The 23,538-nt window shown below is 34.7% G+C and overlaps 1 protein-coding gene across 2 annotated transcripts in view; it reads left to right on the top strand.

The window, feature by feature from the left end:
• The window catches only part of LOC150096503 (nucleosome-remodeling factor subunit BPTF-like), a 425,630-nt gene that overhangs the window by 326,317 nt on the left and 75,775 nt on the right, over positions 1–23,538 (top strand). For both annotated transcript variants that reach the window (XM_090407800.1, XM_090407799.1), the window contains exons 20-22: positions 5,309–5,706; positions 19,131–19,304; positions 22,903–23,098. In XM_090407800.1, the coding sequence (XP_090263926.1) occupies positions 5,309–5,706; positions 19,131–19,304; positions 22,903–23,098 (768 nt within the window). The remainder of the gene's footprint in view (positions 1–5,308; positions 5,707–19,130; positions 19,305–22,902; positions 23,099–23,538) is intronic.

Here is a 23,538-nt window from a genome sequence, read left to right as displayed (position 1 = left end):
ATCTTCATCATATGGAAAGACAACTTAGAAAGCCTACATCTGTTTGTTAACAGAATCAATGCACTCCACAATAAAATAAAATTTACTCTAGAAGTAGAAAATAACGAACAGCTACACTTCTTGGACTTACTAGTAAAAAGACAAGGAAACAGCATCAAACTGTCAATTTACAAAAAACCAACCGACATGGGAAGATATCTACATTACTCTTCTAACCATCATAGGTCACAGAAACACAGCATCATCCACATGCTAAGAAATCGAGCTAGAAAATTTATCTCTGATGAGGAAGAAGTTCAAACAGAACTGTCTCAAATAGCTACAACTCTATCACAAAATGGTTATCCTAGACACATCATCAACAAATTTCTATACATAGATAACCAACAAGAAAGAACAGTCCCTCAGCATATCTCAACAGCAGTCATCCCCTTTATAGGTTCAACTTCAACAAAAATTGCAAGATTGTTAAAGACACATAACATCAGGGTTGTATTTAAACCAACAAATAGCATAAGACAGGTCCTAAGATCTCCTAAAGACAGTGTGCCATTTTATAAATATCCAGGTGTGTATAATATTCCATGCACGTGTGGTCTTTCCTACATCGGACAGACTTCGAGAAGCCTGGAAATAAGACAGAAAGAACATATAGGCGATGTTAATCACAACAGAACGATCACCTCAGGATTGGCACATCACTTTTCAACTTCGAACCACACTATAGACTGGAATAACAGCTCCATGCCCTACGTAGACGAGGATTACAGACATCGAGTATTTAAAGAAGCGGCAGTTGTACTACGTACGGGAAGTAACCTAAACAGAAATCAAGGGCCATTCTGAACGATACCTGGAAAAATCTAATCAACTCCCTCAGTTCAACAGAGCTACAGTACACAAATAATCATATTACGTATTTGCATGTAACGCGTGTTCATGATGCTGCGTAGTTATGTCACGCGAACGTGTCACCCTAGCTACCTAACAGGTACTAACGGTTCTTTGTATTTTGAAACCTTTTTTTGCATTTACCTCTTTTTTGTACTACTATGCAAGCCTTGAGAAAGCTGGTCAGTTACTAGCGAAACCGGTAGGCAATTTGTAAGAGCTTAAGTACGTTGTAAATATATGGTCTTTGTAACAATAAATCTTTATTTTGTAATACTTTATGACCAAAACATGTAAAATTAAATTATCTTACATTCTTTAAATTAGCAATGGGCCAATTTAAAAAAAAATATATATATATATAAAATAGAAAAAAGTTTTATCTTTATTATATATGTAAACATTTCACTTTTGAAAAACTATTTTTTCAAACAACTTTTTCTGATAGAGAAAAAAAGAACAGCTGTTGCTTGGAATTTAATACATTCTGAAAGTTTAGAGAAGAAATAGTGTAAAGGAAAAGATTTTTTTTTTATGTCAGAAAGATGGGAAAGAACGTTAAGAAAGAAACATAGTTTTCCCAAATTAATGAGTGGAATTTTTTTTCAAAGGATGCTAGATTGAAGTGTGTGGATAAAACTGCTAAGAAGGATTATAATTTTTTTTCCCCTCAAAGTAATAGAGATCCTTTTGTTGAATAGCAAACAGAGCTCATGGAGGAAGACTTCCCCCAATGAGCTCCGAAGATGCCGCACTATTGAAACGGCTCACAACCCTGTACTTGAACCTATCCGATCAAATCCTTCCCCTTCCTCCAAAAATTATTTCTACCCCCCCCCCCCCCCCCAAAAAAAAATTCTCTGCCTAGCCTTAATAATAATATATATAAAAATCCAGGTTTTTCAAAAAGATTCACATACCCCTTGCCTCATCAATAACTCTCCCACATTGCTCTACCCCACCTTTTCCAAAACCCCCTTCTTTTCAATTCATACTCCTGTCAAACAGCAGATGAATGTTGTCGCCACATGCCAGGTTGCCGCTGAATAAGAAGACAGCCAGCAACATTCTAATGGCATGTCCGGATTTTCCCTCTTACATTCTTCATATATTTATCTATGTAAAACTTCAGTAATGCCCTAGAACTGAGTAAAAAGCCAATGACATTATAAAAAAGGGCACTCCTAAACAAAAATAGGCTAAATTGCCATAAATTTAATAATTCCATGAAGAGATTTGCTAACAAAGCAGAAAGGGAAGAGCCCATTGCTAATCCCTCCTTCTCTTCCCTCTATTCAAAATATTCTTCATGGGATTTGAAGATTATTAATGTGATGTTTGAAGAGATCTACAGTATCCTTTGGAAATAGGTCTTGTAGTAGTTGTAAGTTTTCTTGGTACGTTGGTGAACAGATTAATGATATCAAGGCTTGTAAGCAGATCATTAGGTTCTATTCTGATGTCTTTGTTCATTCTTTGAAGTTTGTTGCATTCTCTACAAAAGAGGTGATTTGCCGATCTGGGGGCTTAGCACATTTTCTAGATATTTGGATAGCAATGAAGTTGGAGAATACCTTGCATCAAATAGGTTTCAGTGACAAGCCCTGCTGGTGATTACTTTTGTGATTCCATAAATTCTTGGGAAAACCAGGAAGTGTCTTAGCACGAGACATTTTTTGCTATCTTCAAACAAGTTCAGAATGTTTTTTTTTTTAAATCAAATTATTGATCTTGTTATTGAAAAATCCATTGGGTTGTGATCTAGTTTTATGTAGGTGTTTGTATCATTCATTAGCAATTGCATTTTTTTCTGTGTATTCTACGGTATTCATCAGAATTGTTGTGCTGTCTTTATCAGAGCCAATTGATCCATTTTTATAATGTTATTACTAGGTAGTTCTGCAAAATTTGTAGGCACTCTATGAAAGCACTTTTTTTCCACATTGTCCATAATATCTAATTTTAGAATCCTACTCAGTGATACTGCAAAGTTGAAACCTTGTGAAAGGATGTTGAATTTGGAATCAGATAATGTATGTGAGGACTTGTTGATGACTGTTTTATAGAGACTACATTGGCAGAGCATAAGAAATGGACTACTCAGCTATATAGCTCTGCTGATGGTGCATCACTTTATGGATCTAATCTAGTGCCTCCCCAGCATCAATGGGTATGGGAAGGTACTAGACTCCTACCTGGTTATGAATTTATTGACTTATCAGGTCTAGGATCAATGCCCTTCCCATGAGGGTCCCACACAACTCCCGGCTGCATAGGTAACATAAGTTGTACGGCAGGTTGCCACTACAGTGAAACTCTTTCTCATATTGCCAAATGTTGTTTTCAAACTCATGGTATTTGGGCAAAGCGGCATGATGCCGTGGTCTCCATATTAAATAACCATTTGAAAAACAAAAGTTGGGAGACTGCGGTTGAACTGCACTATAGGACTATAGCTGGTATTAGAAAGCCCCATTTAATTGCAAAGAAGGATGAAAGAGTTTGGGTTATTGATGCACAGATAGTGGGTAGGTACTGGGTGCCCACTTGTTGTCAGTCATAGGAACAATGTCTCATATGAGCAGAATGTAGATCTTGCTTGACTAGTGCTACTACCTCCCTTCGTGGTGTATGGTGCAATGAGAGTTACAAAGACTTGACTTCTCTAGGCATTACTTCAGCAGACAAAATCGTGTCACTTAGAACTTTGCAGTGTGCTGGTGGCTTGGCGTCATCACCAACAAATGACTTCTAGAATACTTTGTACGAGAAGATTTTTAAAATAAAAAATCTCCTGAAGATTTTTAAAATAAAATAAAATATTATGGAGTAATCAGTCATTGAGACCTTTTTCAATGAATAAGTTTTGTAGATTTTTCTTTATTCTTTCTTTGCTGACTGTGGATATGTACTCCTTTTTCATACATGAATCTATCTAAACTGTTCCCAATGTTCATAGGAAGGCAGGAAGATAATTCTATATTAAGAATGCAAGGCTGGTTATCGATTTCAGAAAGCTGAAGCTTTGTGTGATTTATGCATTCTTTCAGTAAAGCAACTAACATATGATGGAAAATTTTTAAAGCATGCTTAATGGTGAACTTTTGTGTAATCTTAAAAATCAACTCTTGTCATCTCTAATTCAACACAACACGCATGCTGTTACAAGTAGTTTGTAGCAGACCGTGACCCAGCAAACAACTTCATAGCAAATGTGCATTTTCCAATGTTATTCTTGTTTTTCAAATATTTCATTATGTATGTTACCTGTTATAACCATGTTTTAGTTTATTCATGTATGAGTATTTTTCCTGATTATGTGAAACAAGAATTTTCACAAAACTAGTAGAATAGTCAATAAATTATTCTCTCCCATCTGTTTCTTTCATGTGGAAGAATACCAGCAAAAATATTTCTAAAATATATCCGCTTTCCACAGAAACCTACACAGTGATGTTTTTTTATATGATAAAACTACAGGTGTAATATTAATTTTAATTTTAAAATTGGCTGGCTGTTGGGCTGAATGTGTGAATGGAAGAAGATAATAATTGCAGTGTGTTCATATTATGGCTGTCAGGTATGAGATTAAGTCAGACCAATCATATTTAAAATTAGCATAATCTAACCATAAAAAATGTACACATGCATTATCTCTCATCATATCCCTTAAATTTGAATTACTCTTGTTCCATTTGTGCACAAGTATTTTTATGCTTGTAGAAAAGAAATCCTCATTCACTATAGCATGAATATCTCTAATACTTCTTTTGGTGCTTACACAATTAATACCCCATTTGCCTAAGCGTACCATGCTGGAACAGCCTTTTACCCATAGCAGAGAACAGTACATTTCCAGGTATTATTTCTGGGAAAATTCCCATGCTACTCCTCTAAAATAAACTATTATTTTTATGCTATATTTGCCTACTTTCATTTAGGAGTGCCCCTCGTGGCACTCCTAAACAAAAGTTGGCTTTATTAGCCATCAAAAATAATAGTACATTTCCATTTATATCAGCACTGATTTTTGATCTACTGTCCTCAGTGAAAACTAACATTCATTTTATGGTATTATGTTCAAGGCTTGTGTACCTTCTTAAAACACTTAGACAATTAAAATGCATTAACTGGAGTGAAATCACTGTATGCGTCATTTTTTTTTTCCCTGTAAAACTAATTAAAATTCTTTTAACATTTTGGTTAGTTTTAAATTTTAACATTTTTTGCATAATGCATTTTTTGCACAATACTATATAAAGTAAGTCATAATCAAACAAAGTGGTATCTAATGATCTCTTGAATTTTCAGATAATTGGCTAAAAGCAAAATAATCTGTATGAGAACTAAGCAGTTAGAATAGCTATGATGCTTTTATTAGAATTAGTTTAATATAATTTCAAAAATTTCATTCCAGGCTGAGCTGCAGCTTGAAAAGAAAAGAAGAGAGCGACCTCCCCCACCAGCTTCGCCGGAATCCATTCCACAACCACCTGCACCGCCACCCCCTCAGGTTACAACACAAGTTCAGAAACCATTGAAAGCTCCTAAATCACCTAAATCAATTAAAGTTGCTAAATCTCCTAAACCTATTAAAGTGCCACCAAAACCCGAGAAAGAAAGATATCTTAAGCCTCCAAAGAAAAGAAAATCTCATTCCAGTGAAAGCGATACAGGTGGAAGTGGAGAACCATTTGCTTCTGTAAATCCCAAAGTAAAAAAGCAGAAAACTTCTCCCATTAATAAATTTTCAGATAAAAGACCAGGAGATAGAAAGCTTTATTGCATATGTAGAAAACCATATGACAGTACCAGGTAAGAATTCTGAAATCTGATTTATGATATCCATTAAAATTGTATTGGTCATTTATGTATTTATTTTATATACTGTGTGGGGAGTGGGAGTATTTTACTAAAGCATCAAAATGTGTGATTCCATTTCTTTCAAAACAACCTTATAAGCCAGAATTGAAACTGTCAAAACCATTATAACCACAAGTATCTCATTAGATTACCTACACTAATTTTTTTGTAAATTTGGGTACACACATCACAGAGTCCACCAGATTCCTACTTTTATATATATATATATATTTATATACTATTCTTGCTTTTTCTGCTTCTTAAAAAAATCATTATTATCAATGCTTAGTATTTGTAATACCAGTTCACTTTTTAAATGGGGGGGGGGGGGGGGGAATAGTTGACTTGCTTAATGAAGCTGTATGTTTCTTTGAACTATGGTGTGTTAAATGCTATTCATAAACATTTGCTTTGGATTGTCTGTAGTTTGCTAATGTTGAAATCTGCCGTGTGACTCCATGCAGGTGAGTCATACATCAGGACTGGCCTGATCAGCGTCATATATTGGTATGTTTTTTGGGATGTTTATCCTGATTTATTTGTTTTAGTCTACTACTAGGTGGAAGACCATAATGAGCTTACAGTATTATTGAGCTTCTAGCAGTGGGTTTAAAAAAACTTATCTGTTCAGTATGGTTTTGTGACAATTATATTTTGTAGGATCATGCTCACTGTTTTCTACGCTTGGGGGATTACTGAGTTAGGTGTGGATAGCAGCATTTGCAAAAAATTTTGAATAGGAAATTTTGATCTTGGGATATCTGCTTCTCAGTGAAGCTGTATATTTCTTTGAACTATGGCGTGTTAAATGCTATTCGTAAACATTTGTTTTGGATTGTCTGTAGTTTGCTAATGTTGAAATCTGCTGTGTGACTCAACGCAGGTGAGTCATACATCAGGACTGGCCTGATCAACATCACATATAGCAGCAGTTTAAGTTCTGTGCTTAGCAGGCTACACTGATTCAGTAATGGTATAGCTGCCTCATTGCCATACTTGCTTTTGAGCAGGCACGATCGATATGAGATGAACAGTGAAACCCTTTATCTTGGTTTCCTAAGTATTTGGCTACCGGTTGTCATAGAATGGGGGTGCCAAACATGACAACTCGACCCTCTAGGGACACTTGTCTTCTTGTGAATAACAATGCATTGCTCTTGTTTTGAATTAACATCAACTTGCATTTTTTTTTTTTTTTTTTTTTTTTTTTTTTTTTTTTTTTTTTTTCCTTCTGGTACTCAGACTGTGTTGCAGGTTGTTGCCAATATCAGTTGCCATTGTGGTGGCAACTGCATGTAGGATGTCAGCCACATATATAGCAAAGAGCAGAGGTGATAGTAGAGAGCTCTAGGGATGCCACCACAAACATTAATTCATACCAAAAAAAAGTTTCAACAGTCATGTAAACCAGAATTACTATTCCTATCAGAACCCCAACTGGCAACCTCAACAACCACTGTCTGCCACAAGGGCAGCACTATTCATCAGATCTGACTTTGCCAGAGATTATAAAACCTTGAATCTTCCCCCCTCACTGTTTGATCTGCTTTGGCTCAAAATTTTCCTACCAAATAATATCAACCTGCCCTTTTCACTCTCTCAAGCTCAACTTTCTACAGTTAAAATACTCCAACAGTTCTTCTAGGGGACTTCAAAATCCATAACTCATATAATCATAATTAAAATTCTGATTATTTTTACGTATTGTTTATGTTAGTATGTTTATTAGTTTTGTTTTCATAACATGCATTGTCGGCACTTGCGATGTGTCCATTATGGAAATTGTTTTGTTAAAAGTGATATGTAAAGCAGTTAAAAATTTATGTACTTACCAGATTTGAATAGTTGTGTTACTTTAAACAAATTTTATTGTAATTTAAAATTATCAAAAGTGTCAACCATTATACAGTATACAGTACTTAGTTTCTTGCTTGCCACGGAGTGCGCATGCTCGCCGAGAAGTTTGATGAGTGATTGACAGCTGACAAGAAAGCGTTCGGTATCTGAGTAACGGCTGTAAACAAGAGAGTGTTCGGAAGGAATTTAGAACACAGGCTGGCTGATATTTAGGTTCGAAGGAACTTAAGTTTTTTAAGTGACAGTCGGAAGAAAATTAATAGTATATTCCAAAAAAGGAATCGCGGAACCATTAAGTTTCAAAGTGGAATAAGTATTGATGAATAAAAGGAAAATATTGCTCTATGCGTTTTAAATGGAATATTGGAGGAAACACTAATTGAAAGATTAATAGTAGATTCCGAAAAGGAAATTGTAGAAATTGGAAGAGTTAAGACTATCAATAAGCATTTAGTGAATAAAAGAAGAATTTGCTATTTACGTTCTAAAGGAATGTTCGAGAAAACTCTGTTTAGGAAGTTTCATCTGTATTAAGGATGCCAGATCTGACTATTATTTCTACTGAAGAAAAGAGACAGAATTAAGTCAGGAAGAACTAATATGTGCTACATAAGTGATGAGAAAGGATCCTGTAAAAATGAAGAATAGAATCATATATCTATTGAAAAGGGCCTTGACAGAGAAAGAAACTGGCTATGAACATTTTTGTGATTGTGCAAACAAAGTGTTTAGTCTAGTCTTAAGTGTAAGTTTATTTTTAAAAGGCCTTGGATCCAATTAATTTGTAGTTAGTTATGTAAAGTTGTTTGAAGTGTGTATATATATATATATATATATATATTGTTTTTGTTTTGTTAAATGTGTTTATTTTGTATTTTGGTCTTGAGTCAGTGATTATTTGGATTCTGAAAGAAAGAGTTAAGATCATGGCACCAATTGGAGTGAACCCTTATGCATATAATAACATATAGGTACACTAGGAATAAAAAAAAATAATTGTTAGAAACAGAGATCATCTCTATGGTAGGATTAATAATATTATGATAATATCTATGAATAATCTCCTCAATATAAAAATCCACCAATTATTAACACCCCAACAGTCCTTCTAGGGGACTTCAAAATCCATAACTCATATCAGCTTCCCTTCTCCAGTTTCACCTATCAAGCAGTCAGGTTTGCCATTAGCAATGTCCCATCACAGGTTATCAATCTCCCTAACAGAATACCTTACCCTCTTATTTACCAACATGCTTCACCTCTTCTTAACAAGCTCCCCTTCCAGGTGTACTGTGGATATCAGTTCTCTTCTTGGCAACTCAGATCACAACCTCATACAAGTCTCTTTTGTCATAGAACAACCTTCACCCACCAGTTCTCAATCTCATGTCCTTTAGCACTACAAGAGAATAACAGAAATAATCCTTGCAGGAATGACAGCTTTCATCTCTTATTCCACTCCAAATTCTGAGCCACCATGCAAACCTTGGTTATTAAAAAAATGTGTCAATGTGGTAAAAGAAAAAAGCTCTGCATACCACAAATGGCTGAAGATCAAAACTCCAGCACTCACTCTACCTATATTGCAGCTTGCAACATCTGTTAAATAATCATCACCAAATCCAATTCAGACTTTGAAAGGTCCAAATGCTGCTCTCTTTCATGTCCCTTTCCAAAGCCAGTGCAACTTTTGCCCATCCAAGTTTCCACCACTCTTGCATCTGGATGCTACTATAGTTACCTAACCTAAAGCCCAACACCAACTTACTGATATCACTCTTCTCTTCCAATTCCTGCATTGATGACCTGGGCGAAGTTCCCTCTACTCCACCAAGAATGGCTCTCTCCATGTCACACATAGTCTTCTGCCAGAAAGAAATCCAAAGAATCCTTAGTAACAGGGACACAAACAAGGCATCTGGTCCTGATGACATCCCACATATTGTGTTAAAAAAAATGTGCCCTAGAACTTACATCTGCTCAATCTATCCTATTCAACTGGCATCTACCCAACAACATGGAAAAAACAGGCCCACATTCAACCTCATCCCAAAGAAAGATGATAAACTACCATCCAATTTGCATTCTCTGTTCTCTCTCTAAATTATGGAGAAGGTTATCAACAACCAACTTGAACCGCCTAAAGACCTATCAACTAATAAGTGACCAGTATTACGGATTCCATCACTCACAATCTACAGCTGATCTGGCTTTCACCATCCACTTCTGGACTCAAGTGATGAAAAAATTTGGAGAAACTCACCTGACTTCCACACTTTGCAACTGGATTGCCAACTTTCTCACTGGTCACTCACTGTGTGTCATGATGAATGACTTTCTCTCCTCAGATTTCCCCACAAATGCAGGAATATTATTTATTTTATTTATTTATTTTTATCGTTAATTAATGATAATGAGGGATCATTAATTAATAAAGAAATTAATGATCCCTCTCTCTCTCTCATGTGCACTTCAATTCCTTTCTCACAGATGTTCAATTTCTGCCTTGTGCCCTTTCTGCAGATTCTGTCATGAACAATGCTCTGCTGAATTGGCCACTATCATTCTCCACTTTCCTCCAAAATCATTAGAACAAGAGCTGCTGCTAACCAACACCCATTTACAGTCCATCTTGAAACTCACTGAACCAACTTCATTGCCTCCCCTTTCATTCCATTTATTTCTGCTCTTTGGTGCAGTCTTCCCCACTCTGCCTTCCCCAAAGAATAAAACTCCAGAGCCTGAGTAGCTTAGTGGATGTGGTGTTTGCACACCTTGGCGCTTGGCCGCATGAAGGAAGACTTGGTTGCGAGTCTAGTCGGTGACTAGAGGAAATTTTTCTATGCCTTTTTTCGACCAGTTCCCGAGTTAGTCGATCTCTGGCACAGGCAAGCGGGTTTTATTCTCCCGGAAACTCAGGTTTTTCGTCCCGTAAACTCAAGAAAATCGACCGTAGAACCCACATTATTTCAGACATTAAATACGAGTGTTATGGACCACAAGATGGCAGCACCAGTAAAGCCGTCTCTCTTCACTGCATGCTGCTTAATTAGTGATAGTCTTGGGCCAGCTATCTCTGATTGGGTACCAGTGGAGATTGAACTGCCCACTCAGTCTCCAAAAAGTTAGATATGGCTAAAAATGGCCTCGCCTATTCGCTGTATATATGGGAAGAAAAAAAAAAAAGACGTTAGCTGTTTTTTTGAAACAAAATCTGAACAGATTTCTCTTGTTCTCTTCTCCACACATGACACTAATGTGCTATAGGTCTTGTGGCATATATGGATCAGGTATTTAAAAAAAAGTTAAATTTGTGTGAAGAAAATAATGCTTGGCTGATGACTTATTCCGCTGTATACAATCACTGCATCTTTTGAAATAATCACTAGATTTGGCTAGTTTTGGTTTACATTGGATCGAACTTCAGAGTTGAATAATTTTTTCAGTATTTAGAAATCAAAGGAAACACAAATCAGCATTGGCAACACGTGTAGGTCAGAAAGCAATCATCTGTTTCCATGGAGGGATACTAATTCATTTATTTCATGGAAAATTAGTGGTTTAATGTATAAATATGATAGTCATAATTGATGTTTTTTTTTTTTTTTTAAGTTCAGTGAATAACTTTATAGTGGTTCTAGTTTAATGATATTACAATTCTTGTGAATTGTGGCTGGAAATGTAGTGGAATTTGGAGAAATATAGAAGGCAGTCAAACTTTGCTCTTTTGAAAAGATGAAAGTTTAATTATTAAAAATGAGATGAATCTTTATATTAATTCTATATAAGAATTATTATAAATTACAAAAGTAGACATCTTTGTTATTTGCATGATAATTATAATGTTTTAATCAGTGCAGACTGGCATTACTATTTGGAAAGACTAAATTCTTAATAATGTCCATGCTGGATAACTTGGCCTTAAATAATTCTGAAATGTGATCTTGGTGTTCTAAATGAAAGACAGATATGGATTAGAAATAAAGGGAGTAAATGTAAAATACATGAAAAAAATTCAAAAAATATTGGGGGATGGGAAATTCAGAGAAATTCAGAAATAATGTCTTTGAAAGCAGAAATCTCTTAAAACGGAGATTTCCATAGATTATATAACTGGCATGCATAAAAATGTCAAGTTAATGAGTTTTGGATAAAATAACTTATTGCTTTATTTATGCATAAAAATAATAATATGAATAATTCTTCTGATACCTTTTCATTCTCCAGAAGGATTAGGCAGACCTTTTTTAACCCTTACTTTTTGAAAATTAGTAGGCATGAAATTTACCTCTAGCAGCAGTTTGTAGTACAGTAGACAAGAGGACAGCAAACAGTTGCTGACATCTTATGTCCCTAACTGATACAATTATGAAATAGTGCGAATTTTACAATCAATTTTTTACGTGTATGAGGTGCGACAGTTAAATTCTTGGAAGGTACATGTAAAAACTATATTTGCTTATCTGTTGACCAGTGGCCACTATCACCTGGGCAAGTTAGACAATGATGCATTATTCCAAACATTTTTGGAACTTGTCCTCACAAATCTTTTTTTATTACTGTCACCACATGACACTGGATGTCAGAAAATCTGCATCTTTTCGAAACACACTTCAGTTTTGCACAGCCATAAGTCAGGAGGAACTAAGTCTGGTGAATACAGAAAATGGTCCAATTTTTATGATTGATTTTTTAACCAGCAACTTGCATACAGCTATTGCATCATGTGTAGAGGCATTGTTTTGATGGATGATCCAGTTCAGGTCTCTTCTTATGAACAGCTTCATATAACCTTGCCAGCACTTCTAAATAATAATGTTAGTTCACTTTTTTGTCCTTGTCTAATGAATTCAAAGCGAGCTATGCCCTTACAATTGAAAAAACAAACAGTCATTGTCTTGATCTGCAGTCGTGATGTTCGTGCCTTTTTCAGTCATCATACTAAAAGTACCAGGTCTAACAACTAAAAAATTAAAAGAGAAAAGGACAAAGAAACTTGCTATGCATACAAAGCTAGCAGCATGATAGTGTGCTGACCCTTTTGTGGGGAGAATTATCAGATTTTAAACTTACTATAAGCTTGCCATTTAGTTCAAGAAATTATGTATTAATAGGAGTCAGATTAGTTGGTGAGTAACAGTAATTTATCATGTTTAATTGCCAAGAGGGTGAAATTAGATAGGCTCTTTTTTATGCTTATTGGTATGGGATACCACTAGTTTAGTATATGTTGCAAGTTTCTTTGTTTCTTTTTGTCCTTTAAGTTCTTTCTAAAACCTTTTAATTCTTAACTTTAAAAATCTATAGTCCATTTGATTCATTATCTTTTTTGTTATTGATTCTATTCACATCTCATTTCAGTTATTACCTATATGTTTCTGTACTCACATATGTGCTCTTCATCCTTGACATTTTTCCAAATTTTAGAATTTTCATCTCAATCAAGTCTGGCACCAAATACTGTGTCAGGGTGGAGTAGGGACATTCATGCTCCACCTTGTGAACTCAACTCCAGATTACTCTGTGTACAGGAAAACCTCACTTAACGTAATTAATTAATCTATCAATTAATGCATGCTAAGCGAAATTGCATTAAGTGATGCAATAAACAACAGGAATAATTATAATTCATCCATCAGTTAACGTAAATTTAAAAAAAAATTACAATCTGTATTAGAAGATAAAATCATCAAAGTTTTTAAAAATCATTTGCTTAAATTTTTATTTAATGTCTAAACATTTGATTGAGCTACTTTTTTACAAAAAATTAAGTAAAGATGTTTAAATAGTGCTTGACTTTTTTTCATCTTGTGAAGCAATTTGTGATAGCTGGCAATTGCTTTATCAAGATTTTGGCAGACTTTGAAGCTTTGTTCCATATCAGGATCACCATCAAATAAAATTTTCTTATTTAAGTTAAGGGATATTACATCCCATATTGTTTCTTAGCTAAATAAGAAATAAGAACATTTCATGCCGAATATAGAAACTATATAAAGTTTGGCGATTCCAAGCGTAAGCAAATACTTGGATAGTGCAGCACCTGACCCATTTGGTAGTGCAAACTGAGGCAACTCAGGGTGGAGTAAGCTCCGATCACTATTCTTGGTATTTACCCATAATGTGAACTTTATGGGTAAATACCAAGAATAGTGATCGGAGCTTGCTCCACCCTTACTATGAGTTACCTCAGTTTGCACTACCAAATGGGTCAGGTGCTGCACTATCCAGGTATTTGCTTACGCTTGGAATCGCCAAACTTTATGTAGTTTCTATATTCGGCACGAAACTCTTTGAGTTTCTTATTCAGCTAAGAAACAATATGAGATGTAATATCCCTTAATTTAAATGAGTTCATGTCGCCGAATTGAAGCCTTTGGCTCTTCATATAATTTGTAATTTAAAATTTTCTTAGTCGCAAATTCTCTTCTTGTTCGCACTCCTTATCCACTTCTTCATATGCATGCTATTCTTCTAGTTGAAGGAGATCATTCTCGTTTAACTGTTCTGAATGGGAATCAAATAGGTTTCACGCATCTTAATTATCTAGTTTTAAATCCAAGTCCTTTTCCAATTGTACTGATTTCTTCAATAATGTTATCAGCTGGGTTATTAAAACCAGTGAAATCATTTGCACAGTAAGACCTTCTGCCACATGGCTCTCGTATTGCTGGCAGCGACTTCCTCCCATGCTGAATGAATATTTTCAACTGTTGGTTGCTATCGTATTTTTTTTTCAAAACTCAGATAAAGAAATTGCATTCTCTTTACCTTCAAGGGCCTGGTCAAAGGGTTCTACGGAGTTAGTATGCTTTAAATGATGATATGACCCCTTGGTCCATCGGCTGAAGTAAAGAAGTTGTATTTCAGGACAAAAAAAACAATCTTCACAATTTCATTAAGATTGGCAAGCTCCCTAAGATGACCTGGAGCGTTATCCAATAACAAAAGGGCTTTAAAGGTAAGATTATTTTTCTTGCAGTAGTCTGCAACATAATGACAAAAATAACACTTGAACCTCTCTTCGAAAAGAGTTTTGGTCACCCAAGCCTTTTTATTTGATTTCTAAATTACTGGCAGTTTTCGTTGGTTACATCCTCTTAATAATCTTGGATTTTGCACATGCTTGAAAATTTTCTGTTACAAGAGTTAGTCAAAAGAGTGCAAGTTTTTTCCTGTTTTTACTCTCTATTGTGCCTGAGAATTTAGAACTTTCTATACTTCAATGCCTCATACAAACATTTAACAGGAGTACTCATCACATCTGACCTGTTAACTGCCCCATATTCTTATTGTATTCTGTTACACAAGAGCTTCATTGTTGTGTGATTGGGTTAACTATCTCTCTCTCTTTTAAAAAAAAAAAAAAAATCAGCTAATGCCTTTTTATTCCCGTGTATAGGGAGTAGGTGAGGCCATTTTAGCCCTATCTAACTTTTGGAGACCGAGTGGGCAGTTCAATCTTCACTGGTACCCAATCAGAGATAGCTGGCCCAAGGCTATCACTAATTAAGCAGTGAAGAGAGACAGCTCAACAAGTACCGCCATCTCGTGGTCCCTAATCCTAACACTCATATTTAATGTCTGAAATAATGTGGGTTCTACGTTCGATTTTCTTGAGTTTCCAGGACAAAAAACCCTCTTGCCCATGCCAGAGATTGACTAACTCGGGAACTGGTCAAAAAAAGGCTTAGAAAAATTTCTTCTAGTCACCAACTGGATTCGAAACAGAAGTCTTCCTTCGTGCGGTCAAGCGTCGTGGTGTGCAAGCGCCACATCCACTGAGCTACGCAGGCCCTCTATCTTTCCTGATGATTTTATGTACTTTTCATGACTCATGGTCAGCATGTATACTGTGTTATTTTTACTATCCCTTGAAAGACAGCCCATGCGACACATCGACCAGGAGATGTCTTCTGCTATGTGAACCAAGGCAAATATTTTCCTCCAGCTTGCAGATGAAGATAGAGAAGTACTTGAGTTGAACTGGATTCTATTCATAATAGATGTCTGCTTACCCACAAAATTCAAACATGCTTTAAAGTTGTTTCAGCAGAGATTTTAATGCAGAGGCTTGCTTGAGAATACTTAAGCTCAGCAAGGATGCCATTTTTGAACTACTTGAGATAACTGGAGCTTGAGCTTAGCAGTGAAAAAGGTTACTAATATACACCCTCTCGGATGAATTCACATTGTATATAATATATATATATATATATATATATATATATATATATATATACAGGGTGTTCGGGATAAATTTGACATATTTATAATTAATTATATTTTTCCGTAAGTTACATGTATTAACACACACTTCTCTTCATTTAAAAGTTTGGACCCTTCTTCATTCACATACAAGATGTCAGAAAGGATGGATAGCTGGAACCCACCTGAATCATGGAAGAGAATAACTTGTATCATGATGATTCGTGCCCGCCATCAAAATAAGGATATTACGACTGCTGCCCAATGCTCCCTGAATACAGTAAAAACAATCAGGCATGAACTAGAGACTTGCAATGGTGACTACGAGGATGTAGCAAGAAGAAAGATCCCTAGCAGACGATCTGATTGCGTTCGTACAGCAGAATTCCTCGCAAATCTGCAGGAACAGGTGTTGAAGAACCCTGGCATTGGAATTCGGGCTTTGTTCGTGGAGTTGCTAACTGTAGTCAAGCCCTGGATAACAAGGGTAGGCAATGGTAGGCCGTATGTATGGCAGCAGGATTCGGCCCCTTGCCACACCTCTGGGAAAAGTCAAAAATGGTTGTCTGAAAATTTCTACGACTTCACCAGTCCAAATGTTTGGCCTCCAAACTCCCCAGACCTTAACCCCATGGATTATTTTGTATGGGGCACAGTTGAAAAAGACACCAATCGCACTTCCAGTAATACAAAAGCCCAGTTAATGGATAAAATTGAAACAGTTTTTGCGGCCCTTCCCAGGGAGACTGTAGCATCAGCTTGTTCGAGGTTCCGAAGCAGAATTGAAGCTGTGATCGATGCTAATGGTGGTTATTTTGAGTAAATCTTGTTGATAGTATTGTAATTAACTCTGCCTGTAATGTTTTTTTGTCAATTCATTAAATTTAATAGATACAAAGAAGATTTTCTTTTTCCTTACGAAACTGTCAAATTTATCCCGAACACCCTGTATATATATATATATGTACGAGTATGTATGTGCTAATTAAATGTGTTGATTCATTTAAAATTGACTACATAATTGATGGATAACTCTTCAAAAAAAAATAAAAGAAAAAAGTAGCACAAGCAATTTCATAATAAAAATTTAGTATATATCAAAGGGCTCAAGTAAAAAAAAAAAAAAAAACAGTTTTCACTCTACTACAGCCCATAACATCTGTGAGTTACTCGTACATTATCAGAATCTAAATCAGGCTTTGAAAGGGCAGAAAAATTGATTCATGCTCAAAAGGAAGTTTTGTCTTCTGATCCCTACATAAGGCTTTTGAGGACAACTTCTTACCTTTTATGCTTCCCATCCCTCCCACATTAAGATGGCACTATAGTATGTATGTTTTCTCCCTTGTTGTTGGAGTTTAGTTTATATCACAGATTTGGATCCAGGATATTATTGTTATTATAATAAGTTAAGAGATTGAATGAATGACAAAGAAAATACAAAAATAATATCTGCATTTACAATCAATCAATATTAATTTATGGTACTGTTTTTGCATTCTGTGTACAATATTAGTTTTGCAAGCACTATATATAAATTTGCATTATAAATAAAACTTTTCTCCTAAATGGAAAAGGCCCACAAACTTGATATCGGACTTAAAGAACATAAACACCACACCACAGTTCTTGTTTCTTCTGCTCTTAACAGTAGCTGTTGAAATTTAATTAGCTCATATCTGTTTTTCTTTGAACACAAAATGATAATTTTTGCACAACTTTTCTTAAGAAATAACGTATTTCTTCTTTCATATCTTCTCTACAATATGAGTTCCTTTTTCCGTGATAATTTTCAAGTTCCCTTTTTCCTTGTGGAAACTTCTTCCTTATTCTTGAACACAAAAAGAATTCATCTCTTTCAGGTTTACTGCATTTAACTAGAATATGTTTGCTGCATAACTTATCAAAACTGTCCATTATTACAGGAGAACCTATATCTCATTTTTATCTATGCCACAACTTAGCTTCATTTTAAAGAGATTCATCTGTTAATTTTGGGATAACTCTTTTCTTTTCATTTTATGATTCTCTTTTCCACATTTTTGGCTTAAGAATTCCTTTAAACTATATTTCTTCCAACTTTTTCAAATGTCTTCTCTGTTCTAATCAACATACCAGCCATTATTATTCTGTCTCACTAATTCAACTTCCTCTTCAGAAGTTGTTGAAAACTTTTTGCAAGTGCACTTCTTCCTGATGCAGTAAGCAATATGGTGGTGAGACGAAAATAAAATCATTACTTGTTGTAAACAAGACTATAGTTCTTGCATGAAAACATCATTGGAAAGTTCAATATTTACTTCTCTCAAGTTTAAGTTGCAGAAATTAAAAAAAACTAAATTAGAGGTGAGTCCTTTTTACAAATAAATATTGCAATTAAATAGTTTGTGACAGGCTCTAATTATAAAAAAAGATTTCTCTTATATGGGAAATTAGTAAAAAAATTTCAGATTACAGGAAATAATACATTTTCATTATACATTTAGGTAATGTTTATATATATGATACAACAGTAGTCTCTCTATCCTTGCTTGTTAGTGTGCTCTTCAACAACCATGTAATCTGATGTGTTTTAGTTAACTTTGCAATATGCTCTGTAAACTTCAACTTCCTGTCCACAGTCACCCTGAAGTTCTCTGCCTCATCAGTTTCCTGCAGTTCATCTTACACTTGGCAGCCATTTAACTTTGCCCATACCACTAATCTATTTAAGGCTTTCTGTAGGAATGCTACATCACTTACATTTACCATTGCTTTTTCAAGTTTAGCATCAACCACAAACAACTGAATATTTTGTGTCAGATCATTGATATACAAATTATGCAACAGAGGAACAAGTACTGAGCCCTTTCGTGCACCACTGGTCACTTGCCTTCTCCTAGACTCAGCTCCCATCAGCCACCCTCTAATCCATTTCACCAGATTCATGTCCTTCCCTATTTGCTTCAATTTAGGCAATAGACTTCTGTGTAGAATTAAATGCCTTTGTAAAGTATAGTAATATCACTTGAGTAGCCATATCCCTTATCCAACTCCATTGTCACTTTATTATAAAAAGTAAGTAGTTTACTAAGGCAAGACCTACCCTTCACGAAACCATGTTGTCCCTTATAGAGTATCATATGCCTGTCCATTAATTATCCACAAGTTTCACTAATACTATGAAATATTCACAGATTCCAACATAATTCTTCATATACCATGTGGAGGAACATAATGGATATAACATTGTCTCAGTTTAGTTATTTTTTCTTATGTACTGTATTATAAGTTGCTTATGATATAATTACTTACTTATTTCTTTGTTTCAGGTTTATGATTGGATGTGATTTGTGTTCCAACTGGTTTCATGTTGAATGTGTTGGCTTAACAGAAGCAAGGGCAAAAACTATGGATAAATATGTATGTCCTGATTGTGATACTGCACATCAAACAACATCTGAAGAATTATACTGTCTCTGTAGGCAACCTTATGATGAATCACAGTGAGTTTTATTCTCTTTATTTTTACATTTTGATTTATTTAGAGGCACAATGTAGTGTGATAGTTCAAAAGTTGAGGGGTCTGCATGATTCATTAATATATTAATGTTTTTTCAATGATGGAAGAAAGTGGAATCTGTAGTGTTTAGTTAGATATCTGGTTTATAGTGTCATTAATGCTTTCCCCCCACATACATACACTTTTTTTTTAATGTGCATCTTACCAATGAGAGGCTTCTAATAAACCTATAGTACATTTCTACTGTGGGTGGGTGAAGTATTTTCATTCTGTTTCATTGATTTTTTTTTTACCAAGTCCAGAAACTGTGTTCTAGAGACCAAACATGGAACTTTTTCAAGCCACTTCAGGCCTCCAATAAGCAGGGCAGTGGTCTCACACCAGGTGATGAATTTCATTTCCCATCTAAAAAATGATAATTATGATGATATAGATGACATAGATGATTCAAAAGTTTGAAAACTTGTCTGTTTTCATTCTGGTCCAGAGTCATATTCAGAATGCCACCACTATTACCATCATCATCAAACACCTAATATATAGCATCAAGGGGTGTGCAGAACACTGTGCACATAATTAACTACCAGTTTCCTACTAATAGTTTTTTTCCTTCTAAATTAATTTATTGTTTGTCAGGTTTCCAGCCAACCTGGCACAGAATGTCTTTCCTCTATTCTGTTTAAGTGACCATGCTTCCTTATATTAGCTCTGCCCACACATTCATGAATGCTAACCATGTCATGTTCATTTCTGATATCTTCATTTTTTAATATGATCTGTCAATTATGTCCTCTATTCACTTCCTGGTTTTTCTAATAACTCTCACACCTATAGTCTAGTCTTTGATCATCTGCTTTATTTCTAACTGAACTCTCCGATCCATAAGTTAAAATTGGTTTAACTCAGTCTTGTATACTGTTGCTCACTGTTTTGGTTAAATTTTGCACCAATTTATTCACTGGCTTCCCATCTTACCAGGTTTCTTTATATTCTTATCTGTTTCCAAATTTAATTTGCCATCTTCACTAAAAATTGTACCACAGTTTTACCCATCTACTTTCTTACTTTTTATTATTTAATTACTGATTTTCATTAAAAGAAAAAAAAAAAAAAAACTTACAGCAGTCATTCAGTTTAGTCAGTGGCCTACTGACTTGCACTAGATTTATTTAAGAATATAATATCATGAACATAAAGTAAAGGAACTATACTGAAGATTTCCAGTTAATTCTACTTTCTTTTACAATGTCATTCATATATAGATAATGAATAACAGCAGAATAGCATGCACCCTTGTCTTACACTTAATTTTACATCAGACTGTCTTTGTATACCTCCTTTATTTCTAACAACTGACATAATTATAGTCTGTATGTTTTTCATTATGTGGTGTCATTACACCATATAATTGTGGGGTTTAAATCATGCTTGCATACATGAGAATTCTGCACATATATGCCTAATTCTTACCTATAGAAGTGCTCTGTGAGGAAATTACTTTATAATTCTCACATTTAGATTTCTTTCCCTTTTATAAGTGGATAGTACCATGTTAACTCTACTCCAATCATCTGTAATTTGACCCTCTGACCATGCCTTTGAATTATTCAGTGGAGTCACTGTAAACTTTTATTTTAGTTATTCATTTTTTTATGTCACTTCCATCCACAAAAGGTTATAAACCTATAGTTTGTGTTTGTGTTTGTGGATGGACTAAGAATTTTTTCCTTTATTTTATTTTTTTGAAAATTTCATGTTTTACATAGCAATTATCTCTCTTCGTTTCCATGATCGCCTCTTTAAATTCTTGAGTCCACAATGAAGCTTTTCTTATCCTTGCAAACAACTGCAATGAGGCTTACTGATTGGCTGAATCAGTCAATATTTTCTTCAGTATTTGCAAGCGAGATGCATTGGCAAACCCCAAAGAAAGCAGTGATTGAATCAGCCCTGAAGAAAAAAATGAGCCTACTAAGTTTGTTTGTTTTTTTCCACACTTTCATTTTTTCATGAATATTTGTGTATTTACTCTAAAGTTCACCTCTGAAGTGCTCAACTTTCCTTTTCAATATATTTATTTTTATCCTGGTCTAAACTAAATTGATCACCTCTTGTTTCAAATACCCTATACACTCTGATATCCTGAATCAGTATGAAGCTATTGATATAACAAAAAAGTCAATAAGATATTTATTATTTCTTAAGTGTATTCTCTCCATGAATTTATGCCACATTCTTAGGTTGCAACATGATGTTTGTAATGAACAGAAATTCAGCAGGTATACTAATTATTATTATTAGCTTTATCCTTTTCCTAAAATTTTTCAAGGAATTTTGATGTGATATTCATTTTCTGTTCTGTTATTCAAGTCTTCAACAACTATCAATAAAAATGATTGCATTTTTATTGATGTATGAAAGTTTTAAGAGCGCATAGCACATTAGCACTCATCTTAATTGGTCCAATGCAATTAATTGTAAGATAACTTTGAATACTTTAATTTATCATTTAATATAATTTTAAATATGGAAAGCATAAAGGTCAAATGAACAATAGCTGTGTTTCACATGCGCCCTTTGTGTGAGAACCACAAAGGGTGTATGCTTCGTGGTGAGATTAGATTATCATTGGCAAATACTAAAGCGAGACATGGATAATTTGAATTTTGATACGATTTTAAATACAGCCATATAATATGCACAGAAATTGGAAAAAGTAATCACTTGGAAAAATTATTATTTTTCCAGATTGAACCAAAGAAAGGCTGAAATAACTTGTTTTACTTACTTATTCATACACTAGTTCCAACCTCCTTTGACTATAGTCATACAATCTACAAAAGCTCTGGCAGAAAATGGGACATTCAGTAGATCGTCAACACTATTCCCATTGTAAATATCAGCAAAAAAAAAGCTATAAATTATTTATAGAAAATTATATATTAAAAACTTGTCTATATAGGTGTCCTAAACACATCAGTTCATACTTCATGCAAAACAGATGAAACTCACAAAACAAAAACAGCACTCATGACAAATGACAACCTTCAGTTAGATTAGTTGACACAATAACCAATCACAGCCACTGATTTCTGGGTGCTGTTGTCTCAGCACACACCCTGCCTCATCTTCTGGGTAATTTAAAACCACTGGAATGCTAAGAATTTGACCCCACCATCTGTATGTTCAAAGGGCTCAAAGGTGTCCGTATTTGTGACCACACACACCTGTGCTATTAATGCAAATGTGATGCAGTGTTTTTGCACCAAAATATGTCCTCTTCATGAAGCATTAGTATATTGTGCTTAATTTTAGGAATCATGTGAAGCCAAGAAACAATTAGAGGGGTCTAACAGGAATAAATGCAAAAATATAATATTCGTAATATTGCTATTCCGTGGGTGTTCACATCACATCTAGCACACCTGGGATATACCTCCCAGTAAATAAATAAATAAAGGAAGATGTCCCGTAATTGTGTTCAGATAATGAACACAGCTGATTGAAAGCTATATGTTCATAAAATTGTACTAATGTCTGTCAATGGATAAGCATGCTAATTCACATGGTTTTTATTCCAGATTTTATATTTGTTGTGATCAGTGTCAAGACTGGTTTCACGGACGATGTGTTGGTGTTCTACAGAGTGAAGCAGATTCTATTGATGAATACATCTGTCCAAACTGTCAAAGTAATACTGCAATTAATCATGCTAATTTAAAACTCTTAGAAAATAAAGACTGTGAAAATCTAAGAAGGCTGTTAAAGAGTTTACAGGTACGAATAAAATTTGTAATAATATTTAATTATATTTCATTTATCCATTCATTCACTGACTACTGGAAATAAACATCTATATTTGGGTGGCTTGTCATTATCTATTCCTAGGATGAGTAATTCATATATTCCTTGCTATGTGTTATCATTTCTTCATTTGTCATTTTTGAGCATTCAAAATTTGCAGAGGCAATAAATGGGCAATCAAATATAGTATTAGATCCAGCTGTCAGTTTACGAATACTTAATTTATAAATTTTTAATTTTACTAAGAAAATTTTCACAAAACAAAGATGCAGTATGTCATTGTGTGGAGATAAATAACTTCATACTTTGTCACTACTGTTATTGAATGGGGAACTGGTAGTGGAAGCCAGTAGGTTGTTATGAATTAGCATTTTGTGGTTGTGCAGCATGAATTAGTTATCCTCAGTGTCCAC

Source organism: Typopeltis vanoorti, chromosome 18, assembly GCF_054136105.1.
Source record: "Typopeltis vanoorti isolate ZY-2024b chromosome 18, IOZ_Tvanoo_1.0, whole genome shotgun sequence".
NCBI lineage: Eukaryota > Metazoa > Arthropoda > Arachnida > Uropygi > Thelyphonidae > Typopeltis > Typopeltis vanoorti.
The sequence above is the reverse complement of the archived record's forward strand: the minus strand, read 5'-3'. Positions and strand labels throughout refer to the sequence as shown.